At 36.1% G+C, this 21138-nt stretch overlaps 1 protein-coding gene across 6 annotated transcripts in view; it reads right to left on the bottom strand.

The window, feature by feature from the left end:
• Nucleotides 1-17483: 17483 nt before the first annotated feature.
• The window catches only part of Trps1 (transcriptional repressor GATA binding 1), a 235803-nt gene continuing 232148 nt past the window's right edge, over nt 17484-21138 (bottom strand). For all 6 annotated transcript variants that reach the window (XM_047559417.1, XM_047559443.1, XM_047559411.1 and 3 more), the window contains one exon: nt 17484-20960. In XM_047559417.1, the coding sequence (XP_047415373.1) occupies nt 19899-20960 (1062 nt within the window). In that variant the 3' untranslated portion in view covers nt 17484-19898. The remainder of the gene's footprint in view (nt 20961-21138) is intronic.

Raw genomic sequence — 21138 nt, 5'->3', positions numbered from 1 at the left:
TAGTTCTTTCCCTGCCCTTGAGCAATTTCCACATAAATATTGTTATGATTTCCATCTGGAATGCCCCCAATGGCTCATATGCTGAAGGCTTGATTGATCCTTAATGCAGCAGTGTTTAGAAGTGGGGTTCTTGGGCAAGAAGTGGACTACAGGGGCTCTGACCTCATCATCGTTTTAATACACAGGTGGGTTGATAGCTTATGTAATTATTGGGAGGTGGTAGAAACTTTAGAAGACAGGTTCTAGTTAGAGGAAGTAGGTCAATGGGGATATATCTTGTCCCTGGCCTCTCTCTCTCTCTCTCTCTCTCTCTCTCTCTCTCACTGGCAGCTTGGCCCTGTCATACCTGCCCACCATAATGATCTGCCTCACCACAGGCAGAATCAATGGAGCCAAGTGACCATGGACTTACACCTCTGAAACTGGGATCCAGAATAAATCTTTCCTCCTTTAAGCTGCTTTCTGAGGCATTTTGTCATAACTATAGAAAGATGACTAAGACACATGCTTATCAGTACTTAACTGAAGACTTAGTGGCAGGGCATCCCTATGCAGATCTCTGATATTCTCTCTTTCTCTTTTGTTTTCACTCTTGCTCTAGCCCTCCCTCTCCATCTCTCTGCTCTTTGGCACTCTGTCTACTAACTCTAATTGTACTGGTTTCCATGTACTGCCTGTTCCGTGTCTTCAACTAGGGAATCTTTCAGGCTCTGCTTGGATTCCTTTCACTAAACTATGGCCTGGAACCTCTCTCCAGGGAGAAACCTGAAGAAATTATGGACTCACCTTGTTTATTTTCTATCAAAAGTCACTTCCCTTTATTACCTGGTGTCCAATTAAATAAAAAACATTGTTTCATATATTTTATCTATTTTTTAAGTTGTTTCAGCAGGCAGGGTAAACTCAATCCCTATTACTCCATCTTTGTCTAAAGCAGAATCTCAGCTACTCATATGTGTGTCCATCACCAAGCATCATCAACATCACTTCCCCCACCCAAGATACACAATTGAGGTATAATCAGTTTTGGTGAATGACCTTAAAGGAGTTCAGCTGGCCAGTCAGGAATTTTTGTGAGGTTCCCCTGACTCCTTCTTACTACTTACTCTCTAAGCTGCTTTGTTATCAGGCCCTGTAGAGTCTACTCATCTCCAGTACTTCTCAGATTTATCCTATCCCTTTCATCTCTTTATTCAGAGCCTTTAATCTTTCTCACTGGTATTGCTACTAGAAGCTCTTCTTTTAAAAAAAAAACTTGTTATAATTCACATATCCTTATGCTCACTTAAAAAAAGTCAATGAATTTTGTTATATTCTCATAATTTTGCATCCATCATCACAATCAATTTTAGAAACTCCAAAATACTTGGCTTTCAATCCACAAGGCCGCTGCTCCCCACTTTTTCATTTCATTGGGTATAAAGTAGTGCATCATTGGGCTTTTACCTTTCTCTGTGAATAATAATGTTGAGCATGTTTTCATGTGTTTATCATCCATTTGTGTATCTTCTTTGGAGAAATATCTATTCATATAACTTGCCCATTTTAAATTAGGGTTACCTTTTTATTTTTTATTTTACTTTATTTTTTTAAAAAAATTTTTAGTTGTCAATGGCCCTTTATTTTATTTATTTATATGTGGTGCTGAGAATCAAACCCAGTGCCTCGCACATGCTAGGCAAGTGCTCTACACTGAGCTAAAACCCCAGCCTGTCTTTTTATTTTTGGATTTTAAGAATTCTTTAGGCATTCTGGATAAAATATACCTATCATATAAGTGATTTATAGGACTAGCGTATATGAGATCCTGGGTTTGACTCCAGCACTGAAAACAAACAAACAAAAAAAGAAATTTAGAAATATTTTCTCCACATATGCTAGATACCTTTCCACTTTCTCGTTGATAATGTTTGCAGCATAAAATATTTTAACTTTTATGAAGTTCAATTTATTTGTTTTTCCTTTGGTTGTTTTTATTTTTGATGTTGTATCTAAGAAAAATTGCCTATTCCCAAGTCATAAAAATTTACACTGAAGTTTTCTCCTGAGAATATTACAGTTTCAGTGTTTATGCTTAGGTAATTGATAAATGTTTAAATTTTTTAACATGTAGTGAGGTAGCAATTCAATTTAATTGTTTTGCATGTAGATATCCAGTGATACCAGCACCATTTGTTGCAAAGACTAACTTTGTTCACTTAACAGTTTTGGCACCTTTTTTGAATGTCAATAGATCATAAGGGTGAGGGTTTATATCTGTATTCAATTCTACTGCAGTGATACATTAAAATGAGATAAATGTGATTCCTTCAAACTTTTTGTGATTGTTTCAGCTATTCTAGGTCTTTGAATTTCCAAAAGAATTTTAGGATATTCTAGTCATTTTATGCAAAAAAGTCAACTTGGACTTTGATAGAAATTACATTGAAATTACAGATCAAATTTTGGGAAATATTGCCACCATTATAGATATATATCCACCATAATATATATATATATATATATATATATATATTTTTTTTTTTTTTGGCAGTACTGGGGATTGAACCCAGGCTCTCACACATGCCAGACAAGAACTCTACCACTGAGAAACATCTCCAGTCAATTTTAAATTTTACTTTAAGACAGGCTCTTGCTAAGTGGCCCAGGCTGGGCTCAAATGCTGTCCTTCTCCCCCACCTTTCTGAGTACCTAGGATTATAGGAATGTGCTACAATATCCAACTTTCATTCCACAAACGCAGGATGTCTTTTTATTTATTTAAAAAAATTTCTTTAAATAATACTTTTCAGTTTTCAGAGAATAAATTTTACACTTTCCTTGTTAAATTTACTCATAAAGTGTTAATTCTTTTTGATGCTATTATAAATGGAATTGTTTTCTTAATTTATTTTTGGGGTAGATGTTATTACTGAATAGAAATATAATTGATTTTATTTATTGATCTTGTATCTTATAATAACTATGCTGTGCTCTTTCATTATATTTGTTAGTACTAATAATTTTTTGGTATTTCTTAGGGTTTTCTATATACAGGATCATGTCATCTGGTAATAAAGAATTTTGCTTCTTGCTTTTCAATCAGAATGACTTTGTTTTATTTTATTACCTAATTGAACTCCAGTATAATGTTGCCTGGAAGTGACAAGTACAGATATCCTTGTCTTGTTCCTGATCTTCCAGGGAAAACTTTCAGTCTTTCACTATTAAGTATAATGTTTGCTGTGGGTTTTTTACAGATGTCTTTTATAAGATGTATGAAATTCTCTTTCCAATTTGTGGAGTGGTTTCATTATGAAGAGGTGTTGAATACTGTTAAATGATTTTTCTGCTATCTATTAATCATGTGATTTTTGCCCTTTATTCTATGGATGTAGTTAGAACATTACATTGAGTTGTTTCTGTATGTGGAACCACCCTACATTCCTGAAATAAATCCTACTCAGTCACAGTTGCTACAGATGCTTAATAGGCCTGCCTTCCTCTTATCTCAAATTCCATGTGGCCATCTTACTATTACGAGCAGCTTTATAAAACGCAAATCTGATTTAGTTGCATTCTTTTTAAAAACTTCAAGTTCTCTTTATTGCCCACAGCATTGGATATTTCTTGACCTGGTCTACTCGTATCTCTGGGCTATTTGCTTTTCAGTTGCTCCCTCCAAGCACTTGAACTACTTACAATTCTTCAAATGCACAAAATTTGCCTTCAAGTTCATGCCTCTGCATGTTTTCCACTTGAAAAGGATTTAAGCTTTTTGTCAAGTTAGCTCCTAATGATATGTCAAATTTTGTCAAGTGCATGCCCCTCCCATAAGGCATTTCTTATATTCATTCTCCTGATACCAAATAGATACAAGTCCTGAGTGTGCCTCGATTCATTCTAATCATAGTGCTCATTGGGTCATATTAAGATGATTTCTATATGTGGAAGTTTCTGAGGAAGACTATGAACTCTGAGGAAAGTGTCAAATCCCAGTAATCTTTATTTCTCATGGCTAGTATGGGTTTAGACCACAAGATTTGTTGATGTTCAACATCTATATGTATGTACAATGGATGAATAATTATATGGTATATTTTAAAGTGTTTTAAAAGCCCCAAGTATTTATCAGTTATCTTATTACCTTCATGTAAATAGTCTGTTGTTTTATTATCACAATCCTGAGTGACTGTTGGCATGTGATACAATTAGCGTCACGTCTTTCTTGAAGACTTATTTCTGTTTGGTTCACTGCTGTATCCCCCTAACTTAGCGCAGTAGTAGAATAAAAGTGTGATGGGCTGACAAATCTGGCTCCAAGAGGATGTTATAGGCCAGACTATAAGGAAAATGACTAAACAGACTCCATTTTGTCTGAGACTCCAAGTTATGTAGGAAATAAGCTTCTCCCATGGGAACACCCTGCCTCTGTACCCATCATCGGATACTTAGTGTGACATGTTTAACAACACAGAATGATAATTCCTATGTAAAGAAAAATTGCTCTCTTTTGATTCCTATTGCTCCTAAACAATGTACCATGTGAACGGTGATTGTGTGGATATTAGTAACCATTCTGTAGTGTGTACCTAGATAAGGGTCATTTTGACCCACTTCTCCCTCTGTTGATGATCTCATGATATTAGTTTGTAATTTCAAATCATAGCAACAGACACTTATGATTGATGTGATTTTTGGTATAAGAACCCCTACAACCCTATGGTTGGGGCTATTCTCCCAATAGCCATTTTTTGGGGCAGTGTGTGAGACAGTGAACCTGCCAGCTTAATAAAGCCTCTCAAATTTGGACTTCTCAGTGGTGATCCATCTGTTCTTAAGTTGCGCCCCATAACAAATAAAGTTCTCAATAAATACTAACTGAGGGTATTAGTGAACTAATAAATGACTATTCTTTTGCATGAAGGAATTATAATCAAAGTATACTATTGAAATATATCATGCCTGTACAATATTACAAATACCTCACTAATAACTTTCCCCCTCCGATTAGCTGGGCTTAGGTTAGTGCTCCAAAATCATTTAGTTTGACATGAAATTGGAACCATTTAATTTCACACATCGTGCATTTGCTCTTCACTTAGATAATAATAATTACTTACTGCATACCCTGTTCTAAGCAATTTGTCCAAGATAACTATTATATGAGAGAGTTATAATTATTGTGGTATTCATTATAACCTTTAATACTTGTAGGTGGTTTTTCTGTTAGGCACAGAGTAAGATTGCACTTCTTAGCTTGGAGACCCATTGGGCCTATGATTTGAGGGTAAGTGATGCGGGTCACTTTTGGGGGAACACACTCGGTGGAGAAAGACCTTCCTGAGCTCCTTTTCCTCTGTCATGGAGACTGGCAGTATCCCAGACAGTGATTGCAGTATTTGCCTAGTTCCTTAAGCAAAAGTATGAATCTGAACTCCCAGCTGATCTAAGATGAGCATGTAGTGTTATTGATGAATATTCTCTGTTGTTTCATAAGATAGGAGGGATTTTACTGTAGCACAATCTAAATTTGCATGACAGATCCAGTTATCATCCCCATTTATGGATGAGGAAACTGAGGTAGAGAGTGGGTAACTGAACCCAGTGTAACTTTACTAGTAATCAGCACAGGTGGGATTCCAATTAGGCAATCTGCCCTTAGATCTGCAATCTCAGCCCTCTGCTGCATTGTTCTACATTGACGTTAGTCATCTTCTGGCTGGGACACTTTATACACAGAAACACACAGCTGCACACATTCAAAATGAAAAGTAGGTAATAATATAAGGGAACTGTTTAATAGGGCCAAACCTCAGAGAACCATTTTTCTCTCCTGATTGAGTACTCTGTCATTTTAATGGGACAATCACAGTTTCACAAATCATTTAGTTAAGACAATTTCTGGGATAATTACCTTGTCAGTTAAATTTGAAAATATTGAAATTAAGGTTGAAGTTTGAAAATTATTCACAGCTTTTGCTTTCTCCTTGTTTCATAAAACCACCAATAATGTCCAGAAATTACACGAATACTCTGATACTGTAAACCTGAGATCAAATGAAGTGTAATCAATTTTTCACAGTGGTTTAAAAGGCCCATAGAGAAAAGCATGTTTCAGTTGACTCCAGAGGAGGGACTTATTATAACATAAAGTGGCTTCAGTGTATTTGCCAAAGTAAATTATTCAAGAATTTAGAGATACTGATATGTTTTTAAATCTTTTTTTGATGCTTAGAACATTAATTTATGTAAATATGTCTTCATAGTTAAATACTGTTCTTCCATTAGAAACAAAGGACAAAAAATATATATATATTAAGCTGTTGGTATGTTTACCTTCCCTATGGTAAAACAACAAACATATAAATCCTTTCAAAAAGAGCCTAGGGCTGCACTATCCCATATAGCAGCCATTAGTAACATATGCTTACTTAATTTAAATAATAGGAACAGAAAGGAAAGAGCTGGTACTCAGTCATGCTAGGAACATTTCAAGTGTGGTTCTCATGTAGGAGGCAGGTTATTGCAGTGAGATATGAGTGCCCAGATAGGCGTGTGCCAGGAAGTCCAGAGGAGGGGAATTTTCAGCACTCCGTTGAGGGAATTCGTGAGAAGAGATCATTTCTGATCTGAGTCTTGATAGCTGAGTAATGAGAAAGATAGGCAAATAAATGTAGGAAGGGCACTCGAAGCAGAGGAAATAGTACAAATAATGGTATAGACGTGAGATGTGTGTGTGTGAAACTACAGCAGGTTAGTTTTACCAGGGAAGAAGAAGCTGTCAAGGCCTGTGGGGCCCAGCACTGTAGGTTTTACTCCACAAAATCACTTGCATTTGATTCTGTGAACCAAGCAGGAAGCATGATGGTCTTAATGTAGGTGAATGACAAGGTCATATTTGCATTTTGTAGAGTTCACCTGGCAGCTGTGTGGAATCTATATTAAAGCAGGAGAAGATGATCCTGTCCCTAAAGAAAGATGCCAAAACTAGGGCAGATTTGGGAGATGGTGCAAAAAGTGGGTGGCAGACTAGGTAACTGCTTAGCAAGTAAAAAGAGGGTTTATTGAAAGATTGATGTTGGAGTGAGAAAAAGGGAAGCAACTCATAAGGAGTTAACTACAGAGATAACTTACTGTAGCAGAAGGTATACAGTTCCCACAATACAGATGCTCAATAAATATTTTTCAAAAAATCAGTATGTTTTGGATTAAAGAAGTAGGAAATTATGCTTAAAAAAGTTTATTTGGGTCTCACAGTTTCAGAGGTCTCAGTGTATTGATGCCCAGTGTCATTGCTCTGGGCTCAAGATGAAGCAGAACATCATGGAGGATGGGTATGGCAGGGGAAAGCAGCTCAGAACATGGAGACAGGAAACAAAGAACAAGAGCTCCAAAGGCTTGCCCCTAGTGACCTATCTTGACCAGCCATGCCCTACCTGCTTATGGTTTCCTCCCAGTTCATCCATACTAGTGGATTAATGCACTGATTAAGTTAGGCTCTCAGAACCCAATCATTTAACCTCTGAAAATTCTTGTGTTGTCTTACACATGAGCTTTTGGGGTACACCTTGTATCTAAACCACAATGGGCACTAATCCTGTTCATGAGGGTTCCACCCTTAGAACCTACTCCCCTCAGAAAGTCCCCACCTTCTAATACGTTTATATTGGGGATTAGGATTTCAACATACGGATTTTTCAAGTGAATTTTCAGACCATAGAATTGACTAATAAATAAGTAGCAAACGAACTTGGGTTTGATGGTTTCTCATGTGAATATTTGAGTAATGTAAACTGTCTACCTGTATTTCCAGTTCTTGGGCATATACGGCAAATTCCTTCATGACTTAATAAACAGATACATACTCAACAGCTAGTAGATTTTAAATAGCTTCAGTGTTACTAAATTTTAAAAGCAAAAAGCAATTCCAAGGGTTTTAGTCCTAAAATAATTCCTAAATGTTTCTCTCTCTCTCTCTCTCTCTCTCTCTCTGTTAAAATGTCTTTTCATAGTATAGAAATTTTTAGTTATTAACAAATGATTCCACTGAATCTAAAAAGATCCACAGAATCTTTTGGGTATCAGACATAGTGTGAGAAATTAAGAACAAAGAAGAAATGAACTTTGTCCTTCCTGACATTATACAATAAATTCATTCAATATATTTTTGCTTCCTCTTCTCTTCCCTGCCCTCTTCTGGTATCTATAAAAATGCTTCCTGCAAGAGATGAAAGGCAAATAGTTGGAGAACAAATACATCCACACCTATCATTTGTATCTTCAGTTCCTTATTTTAAAAATAAGGACTGGAACTGTAAAGGTAGGTGTAAATTCAGGTGTTTCAAAGATCTGTGTTGTTATGATTTCCTAAATAGAAAGTGAGCAAATAACTCTGTCCAAAGGGGAATTTTTGGAACATTCTTCAGTGCTTTGGAAAAGAAGGAAACTATAGTAATTCATAAAGCAGTCGAGTGAGAGTGCAAAAGTTTTTGTCTGAATTTTAGAGTTTTTTGTGATAATACTTCTATGAGACATCCCTTACTTCAAAATGTGAAAAGACGTATTTACATTTTCCTACAAATGTACTTTGAGTACTCTAGTTTTTAATCTTCATTTTTCCTATGACAGCATTTCTTGTAACTGAGCATAAACTGGGAAGTAAGGATTTTTTTTGAGTACGATATTTATATTCTGTTGAATTGAATTTCTATTACAAGTCTGGAAAATAAAATTCATTCACTGTCTCATGCAAAACAGTACATTCATGTTGTTTATACAACTGTAATTCTAAACACTTGAAACGGACAGAAGTAACTTTCCTTTTCAGAAAGGTACAAATACAAATGTCTTAACATTTTTATTTTCAGATCATAATATATTTTGTTAAGAAAAAAAAATAACCAAATTTGGAAATAGGGCAAAATAATGGTCATTTGACCTTTCAGTATCATACTAAACATTGACTAAAATGTATTTTATCTTAAGGGTCATTCTATTCTCTTGGAGAATGTAACTATTTATTTTGACTATTTTATATTTCTATAAAGTTAACTTGTAGAAAACTGATCAGATTTAAGTTAATTTTTTTTTTTTCCAGAAGAGATGTAAATGATACTTGTCCAGTAAGGAAGATCGATAACCCAAAAGGTTATAATCATTATTGCCCAGTGGAATATAAACTGCTATATCTAATTTAGTATTTAATTTCAGTTTTTTCCACTTCTTTTGTTCTCTTCTTTTTTAGTGCCAGGGATTGAACTCAGGGGCTCCTCCATGCAAGGCACATGTTCCACCACTGGCTCACAAGCCCATCCCTAACATTTTTGTCTTTCATATAGTCTTTGATATCTGTTTTTCTACCAGCTTTGCCACATTGCTAGTTCTCTCATTAAGCAGTTAACTACAACTTTTGCAAGTGCTCTCTCTCCCTATGAGAATTATGTTGGCAATTTTATATGAGAATTATAATTTTCACATTTGTGACAGTTGTTTTGACAATGTAAAAATTAAATGATCTAGTTGTTATTCTTACACCAAACCCATTATGACAGTACACCATACATAAGGATCCCAAATGTAAAGATGTAATCTATAACTATTAGAGTTTCTAGAAATATTTATGGATAAGATCAAGTTGATTTAGTCATCTTGGGGAGTAGAATATCAATAGGTGTCTGGCCAGTGCAGAGCTCAATTCTTTGTATGGAAGAGTCTGTATGGGAGCCCAGAAAAACTAGTCTTGAATCTTTAGCTTAAAGTAAGATAGTATTGACTACCTTGTTCACCCATTTTTTATAAGCTTTACATATTTGGTAATTAGTAAATGGCTGCTTAGGTGTAAATTGACTCACCCAAATGTAAAGTATCATCATGTATTTATCTCTACTAAGTCTAAGAACAAAGAACTTTAGGGGGAAGGCATTATTTCAAAAAGAGAAAATAAAGCATCTCTTTGATGACTGATTTGGTTGTAAATGTTATTAATGCTTAGAAATTTTAGATTATGGGACACATTTATAAAAATTTTCTAGGAGTTCCATGAAAATTGTTTTCAAAATAGAAGTCATCATGTTAAAACAACTTATAAGTTTGTGACCTTGTTTTTTTGTTATTTTTCATTATCTCCCTGTGCCCCCCAGAACAAAATATTTTAAACATAGCCACTGTATTTATGCTTATAAAATATTCATTTTATTTTTCTTAGTCTATCTTAAAATAATCCACTTTCTATAAGCATCAATGACAACAGTGTGTGCCAATATGCAATACTCTTTTCCCTAAGGGTTTATACCATTGAGAGATATTCCAAATAATTTTGATGCAAAACAATATTCTACAACTGAATTTAAATATTGACCATAGCTTCATATTAGTGTTTGTCTTGAAAAGAATTGTTCTTGTTAATTATAAGACGTTTAGAGTTTGTTTTTTGAGGTTAACTTGGTTGGAGGCGGGAAGGTCCTGAGGAGGAAGTTCCAGTGGGTTCCATCCTTGAACACATTGTTGAGGACAGTGGGGGAAGCAGAATAAGGGATGGGTTTGCCTCACAGGATGGGTTCATCCTTAAACTTGATATTGATTATCCACTCAGACAGTGAGGGTGGCACGGCCACTAATTTGAATTAAAGGTCATACTCCTGGAAGTTGTATTCATAACAAACTTTTAGAAAACAATGTTTAAAATGCCCAGGAAAACAGTCCATCATCAAGAATCTAATATTGGGATGGCAATGTACCTCAGTGACAGAGTGCTTGCCTACCATGCATGAGGCTCTGAGTTCAATTCCCAGCACTGAAAAATAAACAAATAAAATCTAATGTCTCCAAAAGCAAATGGCAACCCATTTCTTTTTGAAGTTAAGAGGTGAGTAAAGTAACAAGTGGTTTGAGAGTGAATTAAATGGCCCAGGGCACAAAAGCATCCAGTGAGAATGACTTCACTATCCTTTTGCTGCACATGACTTCTTACCAAAGTTAAAGCTAACATGCAGCCTTTAAATACGACTTTCAGGGAACTCAGGACCAGCTGGCATCGATTCAGGGGAAAAAAAAAAAAAAAAAAAGATTTTCCACTGCATTTGAGAAGACTGAAGTCTCAATTGCCGTCATCAGTCTGTAGTGTAAGAATACCAGCCAATCTACTCAAATTGTGTTTTTCAATTATGGTAATCATTTGTCATTGACTATGAGGTGACTCGCCTTAATTTAATGTTTGTACGCATGTAGGAAGTATGAGTTCAGAGTTACCCTTTAAGGGAGAAATGCACAGCAGGAGAAACTAAAACAAATTCATTCTCAAAAACCCTGTGTCATTGAGGTTAGCTTGGTGTAAGTGTTCAAGTTTTAGTTTTGACTTTATTAGCTATCTCATGTAAGACACTGTTCCTTCAGTGTTTCTTGGGAGTTACTGTAACTTGTCAAATAGCAAATGCTTTCTACTAAGTATGATATCTCATTTCTAAAAGTCACAGGGGGGATAACAGATGTTTCTCCCCAAAATTTCAATAAAATTTTATTAAGATGACAGGAAGATATTTTTTTTTGAGTATTAAATGCATGATGAAATTAAATGCAACAGCTAAAGCTTCAGAAAATACCCTCAAATGAAAAATGACTTATAACAAAGCAAACTGATAATGTAATCAATCACATTCTGTGGAAGCATGAAGACTATGCACCAAATTTTCACTCTCTTCTGTGTCTTATACTGCTGCTCTTTCACAGTTCTGAAACCAAAAGCAGTACAATAAAATTAACTCACTCCCAAATCAGCCATGTTCACAAGGAAATAAGAGCAGAAATCTGCAATTTTTTTTGGGGGGGGGTTTGGGTATGCATCTTTAGGAATATGCAAGTTTTTACTAAGAGAAATTAAGAACGCTTACACTTCCTGTAATGTTCTTTATTAGCATAACAAAAGTGCACGCTATTTTAAAAAAATAGGATTAAGAAATCATACTCTCAACTAACTACACAAAGTAAACATATGGGGGCAGAATTTTACATAAGTCTTCTGAGTATGGAAAAAGATTAAGCAATTTCTAGTGCACTTTCCTTCTTATAACAAGCCCGGGCTCTATTGTTTTCCTGGAGAAAAACTTAGTATCATCAAATTTGTCATCTGTTAATAAGCAGGAAGTTGGGAGAAGAATCTGCTGTTACCTCAAATAACATACCTGATATAAATACTAAAACATTTTTAAAGACAATTTTCACATTTCTGACATCCAGAACACATCAGAAAATAATGTAAAATTAATCAATTCTGCTATAAAATTACTTATTCTTGTTTAAAGAAATTTATGTCCATAACTGAGTATACATGAAAACATCTCTCTCTCCCCATCTACTATTTTGCTCTGCTTTCTTTCCCTTGCTTTCAGTCTAAAATATGACATGGAAAGGATTGTCACAGGTATCCTGGAAGCATTGCTGGATGTAATATACCCTTAGCAGTTTTTTCATAGTTCTTGGCATTTCATTGCCCATGAAAGGGTAAATTGGTTCATGCCAGTCTGTTAAAAAACACAAAGACACGTAACTATACTTGAGGTTGTAAAGATGGAGAAAAAAAAGTATGAAGTAGTGTGCAGTATTCTTAAAAAAAAATAGGATTTATTTCCTCCCCTGTGCAATTTTTTCTTTTTTTTTTTTTTTTTTTGGTACCAGGGATTGAACCCAGGGGGACTTAATCACTGAGCCACATCCCCAGCCCTTCTTATATTTTATTTAGAGACAGGGTCTCGCAGAGTTGCCTACGGCTGGCTCTGGCTTTGAACTCAGGATCCTCCTGCCTCAGCCTCCCAAGCCACTGAGATTACAGGCATGCACCATGAGGTCCAGCCTGGGCAAATGTTTTGAGTCTCAAATGCATTTGGCTCTGGAGTCAGGCAGGTGTCTTAGTGCAGTTCTTTTTGGTTTCCAGGAAGAGCTGCAGATGTCCTGGGACCTGAGACAGAGCCCAAGAGGAGCCACCCCCAGCCCTTTGCCCAGTTTCATCCCTGCCAATTCTCAGAGTTCACCATTGTTCAAGCTCCAGGTCCTAGTCACTCTGGCAGTCTAAGGGTGGAATTAATTCTTAAGTATTTTGTTTGGCTTGAAGCATTAAAAAAAAAAGTCAGCTACTGACATTTAAAAATTAGGCAATTTCACATGAAATTTCCTTTGTCCAATTTTTCTTGAAAACTAAAAATCTGGGAACACAAGTTAGCATTCTCCCTTGGCAATATTCTTGGAGTGGAGGAAAGACAACTTTTATCCCAGGAATGAACTCTCTAGTTGTCCGTCTCCGCCCTGCTGACTGCATCCCAGCAGGCTACCAGCCTGCTCCTCTTGGGCACTGAGTTTCTGATCCCCACTCTACCCCCACAGCGGAGGGGGAGCAAGCCATGAGTGAGGGGTGGCCCTGTAGGTTCATTCCCTTCTCTCCCTTCATACACCAGCAAGTAGCTAATGGCTCCCTGCTCCTCTTTTAATGGGGTTCTGACAATCCTGGGTGAGGATGAACTGTACTCTGCTTTATCTGAGAAGTGGAAACTAATGGGAATGAAATTCCATATAAGGAAAAGAAACCTTATTATTGCTCTCTTATGTAAAGAGTGATGCCTTCAGCTGTGAATCGAGCTTGTTCCCAGTATAAAAGCCCCTCGAAGAGTTTCTACTTTGCTATTTTCAAAACATAAGACAAGCAAAAGAATGAGGGACAAAAATAAGAGGACTTGTTCATTAATTTGGGTTCACCCCGAGAAATGAAGACCATGTAGGAAGGTAGATACTGATTGTTTTGAAACTTTCAAAACATCACCTGAAGCAATTGATTATCAACATAATTTGTGTCCTGTTCTTCTGTCTTTCCTTCGGGTTCCCATGTCCTTCCCTATCTGGATTTCATCTGCTTCTTTCCTTCAACATCATCGTTCAGGAGACCTGCTCTGATTAATTCCATTTTAAGCAAGCAGAATATTTAATATAATAATGTATACTTTTGGAGGTAATTTATCAGAATCTTCACATCACATTCACGCAGATTTACTGAACTGAACTGGAGTTAAACTTCATAAGCAGTTTTTACACACAATCATTACCTAATACTCAACACTCAATACTTAATAAATGTTTTTGAAATAAACACAATTTTATTGTTAATCTTCCTAAAGGAGCTAGTATAAATTTTGTACACAATAAGGGATTGATTGGTTAAAGAAAGATAAAAAAAAAAAAAAAAAAAAAAAAAAAAGTGAAGGAAAAACAAAACAAGTTGAGAGAATCTAGGCTTTATCGGTCCTAGCAATAATATAAAAATGGCAAATTGATTTCACCATTTCAATTTATCAGAGCCTGTCTGTATGTTACAATGGTCTGTATTTCCTATAGCTACATGGATGAAAATGAATCCATATAAACCATTCCAACACCGTTATGTATAACTGGTGGTAAAACTTTATTATTCAAGTTTAGATGTAACAGACATCTTTGCTGCCTGAAGATTGTTTGCATAAGAAATACACCAAGAACATGTTTGTGAGTAGAAATGAACATGCACTATGAAAACAAAATAAAATAAAATGAAAAAATTCCATGTGTTGTAAGAACAGAACTATTATAGCCAACATTCTAATATTCAAATCAGGACTACAAATTGAATTCTTTTTCTTAGCAACATGAAATCATTCCATATGAAAGACATTTTCTGCTGGTGAATATTGCTGAAAGTTAATTTTACATTGGCATTTTGAGATGTTTCCCACCCCTGCCCCTCCCCCCAGATTATCCATATTGTTGTCAAATAGTAGACCCTAAGGAATTTGGCATTTGTTACTGTGATATTTGCCTTGTTGGTAGCCATTAAGAAACTATGGTTTTATCAGCCTCATAATAGTTTTGCCTCTTCTAGTCAACACTATAGGCTGTCTAGTTATGATATTTACAGCTCATCTTTAACAAAAATGACCCCAACCTTTCCTGGCCCTTGGAAACTGAGAGCTTAAGTAACCCCCTTGGCCAAATAATACTACTTGACACTCCTGTGGTGCCTTTCAACCAAGGGTCTCAAAGTGCTTTACAAACAAGTACTACATTACCATTATTATTATTATTAATATTAATATTATTATTCATATACTTTTCCATTTTACAGCTGAGGAACCTGAGGCACAAAAAGAAAAAGTGATTTGCTGCAGTTCATGTGTTGAACAAATAATCAAGGGTAAAACCAGGATCCAGTTTGGGGACTTCTGGGTCTTGAAGGACCATTTTCTCTGAAGAAGATTAAACATTATTTCCATGGTAAAGTTACTCTTGTTTTCTTCTGGTGTAGGATGGAGTAACCAGCTCTACCTTGCCTTTCAAGACAAAAACACATGAGCATACATTATCCAGTTTCCATTGTGTGGATTACTGTCGAATTTCACATTTTCTTCATCCCTGACTTGACACACTTCTGCCCTAGCATCTTCCAGAGGGGCTGATTACTGCAAATATCTGGAGAGGCTTTCTAAACAATTACACCACTATCAGCCATGGACGACCAAAAGGAAGTGCTTTGCAAAGAAGCCAAGCCTCTGCCTGTGGCCAAGTCCTTCTTTGGGAAAATTAACACTGCCCTTCACAGTTCTGATGCCTGGCTTTCCATCCTCTTCCCATCTACGGTCGGTTGCCCGCTGACTGAATCCACCTAACAGGACCTACCTTTGGGTTAGTGTATTTAGTTTCATATTCAGGTTGCATTTCAATTCCTCAGTTTCCCCCTGCATCTAGCAGTCAGCAAGCTCTCACCTACTTACTCACCAAGGAGGCCTGATGTCTTTTTGCCATGATCCTCAACCCAAAGACAGCTGTGAACTCATCTAAACTTTATCCAAAGGCCGGCGTACTGCACAGAGGCAGCACTGCCAGTTTCCTTATTCCACGTTCCCACTGCTGGACAGCAGATATTCTCCCTCTAGAAAGCCATGAATGTTCATTAACTAAACAGGCAGGCAGTTCGGAGGTCTCAAGACAGGTCACTTTATGAAGTTTTGCAGCCACACAACAGGAGGCTAATAATTGTTTTAATAGCAGTATTGATATTTTTCAGTTTATTAAGAAAAACGTATTTCCTCAGGCATTTTAAAATATATATACATTTAATATTTTTGGAGCTGCATTTGCATTGGATCATAATAGATTATGTGCACATGTGCAATCAATCATAAACATAATGTGCTACCACAGGCTTCAACAAAGAGCTCTTAGAGATAATCACTTTTTTTTCTTCTTCTTCTCATTAATATTACCTTAGAAAAGAATCCCCATGCTTGTTTTCTAAAATCTACCTTTACTAAAAGAGAACAGTTTAGAACAGAACATCACTATCTTAAAAATGGATTTTTTTAAAAGAACATCTCAATATGTCACGTAGAGAGAACTGGGCACACTCATAGCCTTTTGAACCCCAGAGAACGTGCTGGCCTTGACAGCTCCATCCCTTTCTCTACTTAAGAGTCCTGTAGTGTCTCTCTTAATCCACAATCTTCCGAGGTGGGCTGGCTTTGGAGATGATTTTTCTATCCCAAACAACCTTGTGTGAAGAGGGGGCAATGATGAGGGAGAACAGAAAGAGGGAGAAAAGTTGGCCTTGGTCTTAACTTTATCTACAGTTCAATTTAGAATAAAGATAGACAATTTGAAAAGACCTACAGGTTGTCAATGGCATACAACTTTAGGGGGCTTATAGTTTTCATTACAGGGAAGTCTTTTCCAAGAAGAATTCCTAAATGATCTTGAAAGTCCTCAAAAAAAAAAAAAAAAAAAAAAAAAAAAAGGTTGAGTACCTAAATAGCTCATTTATGACAAAATGATTCAGAAATCTTGAATACCATATTTGTAATATATTTTGAGAGATGGAACAAAATGTCCAACAAATAAAGGAGTCTTTTAGTGTTATGATGAACTTTTGTCATTCTTTTTTTCAAAACCCAACCTCTTCTCCACCAAAGTATGTATAAATGAAAGCAAAAATGAAAATAAAATAATTAATAATAAAGGAGTATGGAATAAAGTCTATCATGTCAATGCTATCCAAGAGTATTCTACTGAAAGTAGACTGACCATAAATAATCCAAGAACAGTGATATGTATTTTCCAATGCTAGTCATTGCTACTATGTCCGAGGAAAAAAAAATAAAAACACAACTGAATGAAAAACAAAGGCATACATGCCAACAATGAACAACCTATTTGTGTCTGACACACTGGAGAAATTGCTTAGGGAGTTTTTTTAATCCAAAAAATAATACCTATAATATTGTCGGAGTTAACCAAACTTCTGGTATTTTACTGGTTTAAACAATCAACATATAATGTTGCTTGAGGGTTGCTACAGTAATAATATTCTTATTACCAAGAAAATTAAATATTGTTGTTTGGGAAATCTCCTCTCTTTTTCAGATCTTTGATACCCCTCAGATCTGCCTGCATACTTTGAGATTTTTTTTTCCATCAAATGTCCTAAGAAAGATAAATTATGTCAAATCATTTGAACGTCAAAGCTCCTCATTCCACCTCTTTATTTTAGTTTATGTGAATATTAGAGCTAGGGACAGGTGAGATCAGAATAGGGCCCTTTAACAATGAAACTGAAGCAAAGGACTTAGTCCTGATTTCTCTCTCGCTTTTTTTTTTTTCTTTTTCTTTCTTTTTCTTTTTTTTTTTTTTACATGAAAACAAAAAAAAATGCAAGAATGGAAATGACAACACAACATTAGAAAGATACTTTTAACTTCATTCACTACAACAGTCACGAACTGGTTGAGCGCTACCTGCCATCCAACTTTAAGAAACGAAGACCCGGCACTGTGAGAAAGAAACAAACCCAAACAAAACAAAACAATACAAAGCAACTGCAAGTTAATGTAAAAATGGAGTGCAAACGCGACTACAGAATGCAATAAACACATCAGTGCTGCGGATTCAGCAACACTTATCAAAATAATTTCTGAAATGTTTCATCTGAAACATAGACAAAGCAATAAAAAGAGGATATATGTTTATCATCTTAAGCATAACAATGTGAGTAAGAGCTTAAAAAGTAAAAAAAAAAACAAAAAAACAAAAAAACTTGGAATGAATAGTGCTACCCTTTTTTTCCTAAGTAGGCATAAAAATATTTTCATTTCCTTCTTGTTTCCATACCATTATATCAAGAACTTTCATTTGTTTCATGTTACCGTTTACAACTTTAATGCACACACACACACACAAAAAGATATCTACTGCAATAGAAATAGTTGCTTCATTACCTTGTTTGCTACATTTGCAAATGTAAACAGCTAGGCAGAGCCAGAACTGACTCTAATGCATGATGGAATATCTTTGTTGCATACGTACACTGTAGAAAATAATTATTCAATATGTCAGGCACCATTATTTGAAATGTAATACATTAATATTTACTAGAAAAATAAGTTTTTTTTTCCTATTTGTTCTCCCAACTTCTTTAATGAAATAAGTTAATCTGACAGTGCATCCAGTAGCTTGTAATATCTTCTACATCTCCGTGGCAAAAAATAAACTACTGGTTGGGACAATATAATGCAAATTATTAAAGTCAGTCCTTGTACATACATCCTTGTAGCAAGCATTGAGGCTCGACTAACAGCACCTTTAACCAATTATTTAATGTTCAGTTATTTAGCCCTATTTCCCTGAGCAGTTATGCTGAGGAGCTTTCCCTTCATGGATAGTTTTTACAAAGCCTTAAGTATTAAAAGTACTATGAAGACATACTTCTAAGAATCCTATTTAATGCTACTTAACTAAACCTGTATAAACCTAATGAAGGGTAATGACTGGTACATATACCAACTGTCAGTCTGTGGTAACGTAACCTTAGACGCTGCCTGACCACAAAGTTTGGAAATTATATTTAACCAAAAGAAAATAAATAAATACAGCAGGTTACCTTGTGGAAAAATACCATGTGTTCTAAGCAAATTAAACTCACGGTCTGACATTTGTATCCGTCTATTCTTTTGATTTGAGGGGAGTCCTTTAGTTATAATGTGCCAAGTGAGATTAGTGATCAACAGGAGGCTTAAAAAAAACAAATCGAAACTGGTTCATCATAAACAAGAAAGAAATATCTGAAATAAAATTACTACATAAGCACTGAGGACATTGTTTTTTGAAATGGATATATATTTGGACAAATTGAACCTAAACTGCAAACAAAAGAACTACTGAGTATTTGAACATCTAAAGGACAAAAATATCAAAGAGGGTGTGCATGTGTATGTACAGGCAGGGCTGGCCCAAAACATCGTGCCACCATCTGTCACCTTTCTTGCTGCTCTCTCACCAAGCCTAACCACAGTTCGCATTTCAAGGTCCAAATCTGCAACATGGTCAATGAGGGGAGATTGATTTGAGAGGGCGCCATTTTCCTTCCACTGCCCTGGAGATTCAAATCTCCTCATCTGCCTAGGATTTCACAATACTTTTAAATTTAGGGAACAATTTCTGGGTTTTTGAACAAACGGGCCAATGGCCAGCCCAATACTGCTGTAGTATCATAATATGTAAACCCTTTCAAATTCTAGACAGTTTTTAATCCCTTCACAAAAGTAATAAATAAAGTCTGGTGGGATGTCGAATGGATTGATTCACCAGTACACATTAGTCAAGGTGGTTTTGACTTACTAGGTTTTGAAAGTGATTGTTTACCATCTTCTATTCTTTCTCACTAACCATTTGTCTCACTTTTAAATCTTGGTAACCTACTCATCAAAAGAAAGAATAATGAAAGAAGGGAATTTCATGTTGGATAAGGCAGGCTCTATGAAGTATTATTTTTTAATAGGTCTTCATAAGACATTACAAGCTATTGAATTCCCATCAAGAAAACCTATTTCTATTTAATTGTGCTAAGTGCTAAGGTTTTACTCTTTAGGTTTTCCATTTTTTTCCACTTGTGCATTGTTCCTATGCAGGCCCCTCTGGATATGTGTTGTGAAGTCATATTTGTCCGTGCAAAGATGCTGGCATATGCTGCACTGGAAAGGTCCACTGTCACCATGGCAACTCATATGCAAAGCATACATCACTTCATCCAGAAAGACAATGCCACAGTGCACACATTTTGTTGAAAGTTCATCTTGAGTACTTCTGTCAACTTTCTCTGTTTTTACTACATTCAAGGGACCTTCGTTTTTTACATTTGGTGGTGCCTTTGTTTTCTCCTTGGAGGCACCATTTGCAGTTGGCCCAGGTCTGGAATGCTTGATCGCCAAATCTAGAGGAATGTCATTGTCTGATCCAACAGCTGAAAAATGAGGAGGCAGATTGAAGGTGGGATAAGGCACATAGTTTTGGCAAGGATTTGGTAGGCCAGGCACATGACTCAAGTAGTGCGGATTCCCAGGAACAGAGAGCTTGTATTTACTCCAGAACCGCAGCCAATCAGCTTCACTCTGGAAGTCATTATGTACAAAGGGAAGTCCAAAAAGTGGGTACTGGTACTTTTCAATGGGGCTGCCTGGTGGTGAGTAATTTGGATGTTTTGCAGGTCTCATGTACTTTTCTATGGGACTGCCTCTCTCAGAACTTCCTTTCCCTTCAGATACAGATGAACTATTTCCTGGTTCTCCAGTACTTTCCTGAGGACTTTTAATCTGAATGTGCAAAGGTTGCATCCTTTTGTGAATATCCAGAGTTTGGCTGACCAGGACTGGCTGCTGAGCAGAATGGCTTTTAGTCAATGAACCCTGGGCTTCGTATTTACTTAGGCTTGGGAGTGGAATTTCTCTCTGGTGACTTTCAGTTAAATGATCCTCTGACCTCCTCTCTAATGGGCTTCCATTGACCTGCTCCTCACTGCTACCTCTCTGCTGTTTGTTGAGCTGCTCAGCCTGAAGTGCCTCTGGGTTAAGGCGTTTTCTTGTTCTTCTCCTAATAATCTGCTCACCGTTGTTTTGTTTAATGATGTTTAAAGGCCTGGGAGTCTGCAGAGAACACACAAAATACATAAAAGGAAAACATTAAAAAATACATTCAAATGCATTTGAAATTCCTCACAAATAAAAACCATGCTTAAGTTCAAAGCAAGGATAGCCTTTATGCTACAGATTTACTAAATCTCCTCCTTTTGCCCTAAGCAGGATCAGAGGAAGTAAATAAAGT

Source organism: Sciurus carolinensis, chromosome 1, assembly GCF_902686445.1.
Source record: "Sciurus carolinensis chromosome 1, mSciCar1.2, whole genome shotgun sequence".
In the NCBI taxonomy this organism is placed as follows: domain Eukaryota; kingdom Metazoa; phylum Chordata; class Mammalia; order Rodentia; family Sciuridae; genus Sciurus; species Sciurus carolinensis.
This window is presented reverse-complemented; position numbering and strand designations above follow the sequence as displayed.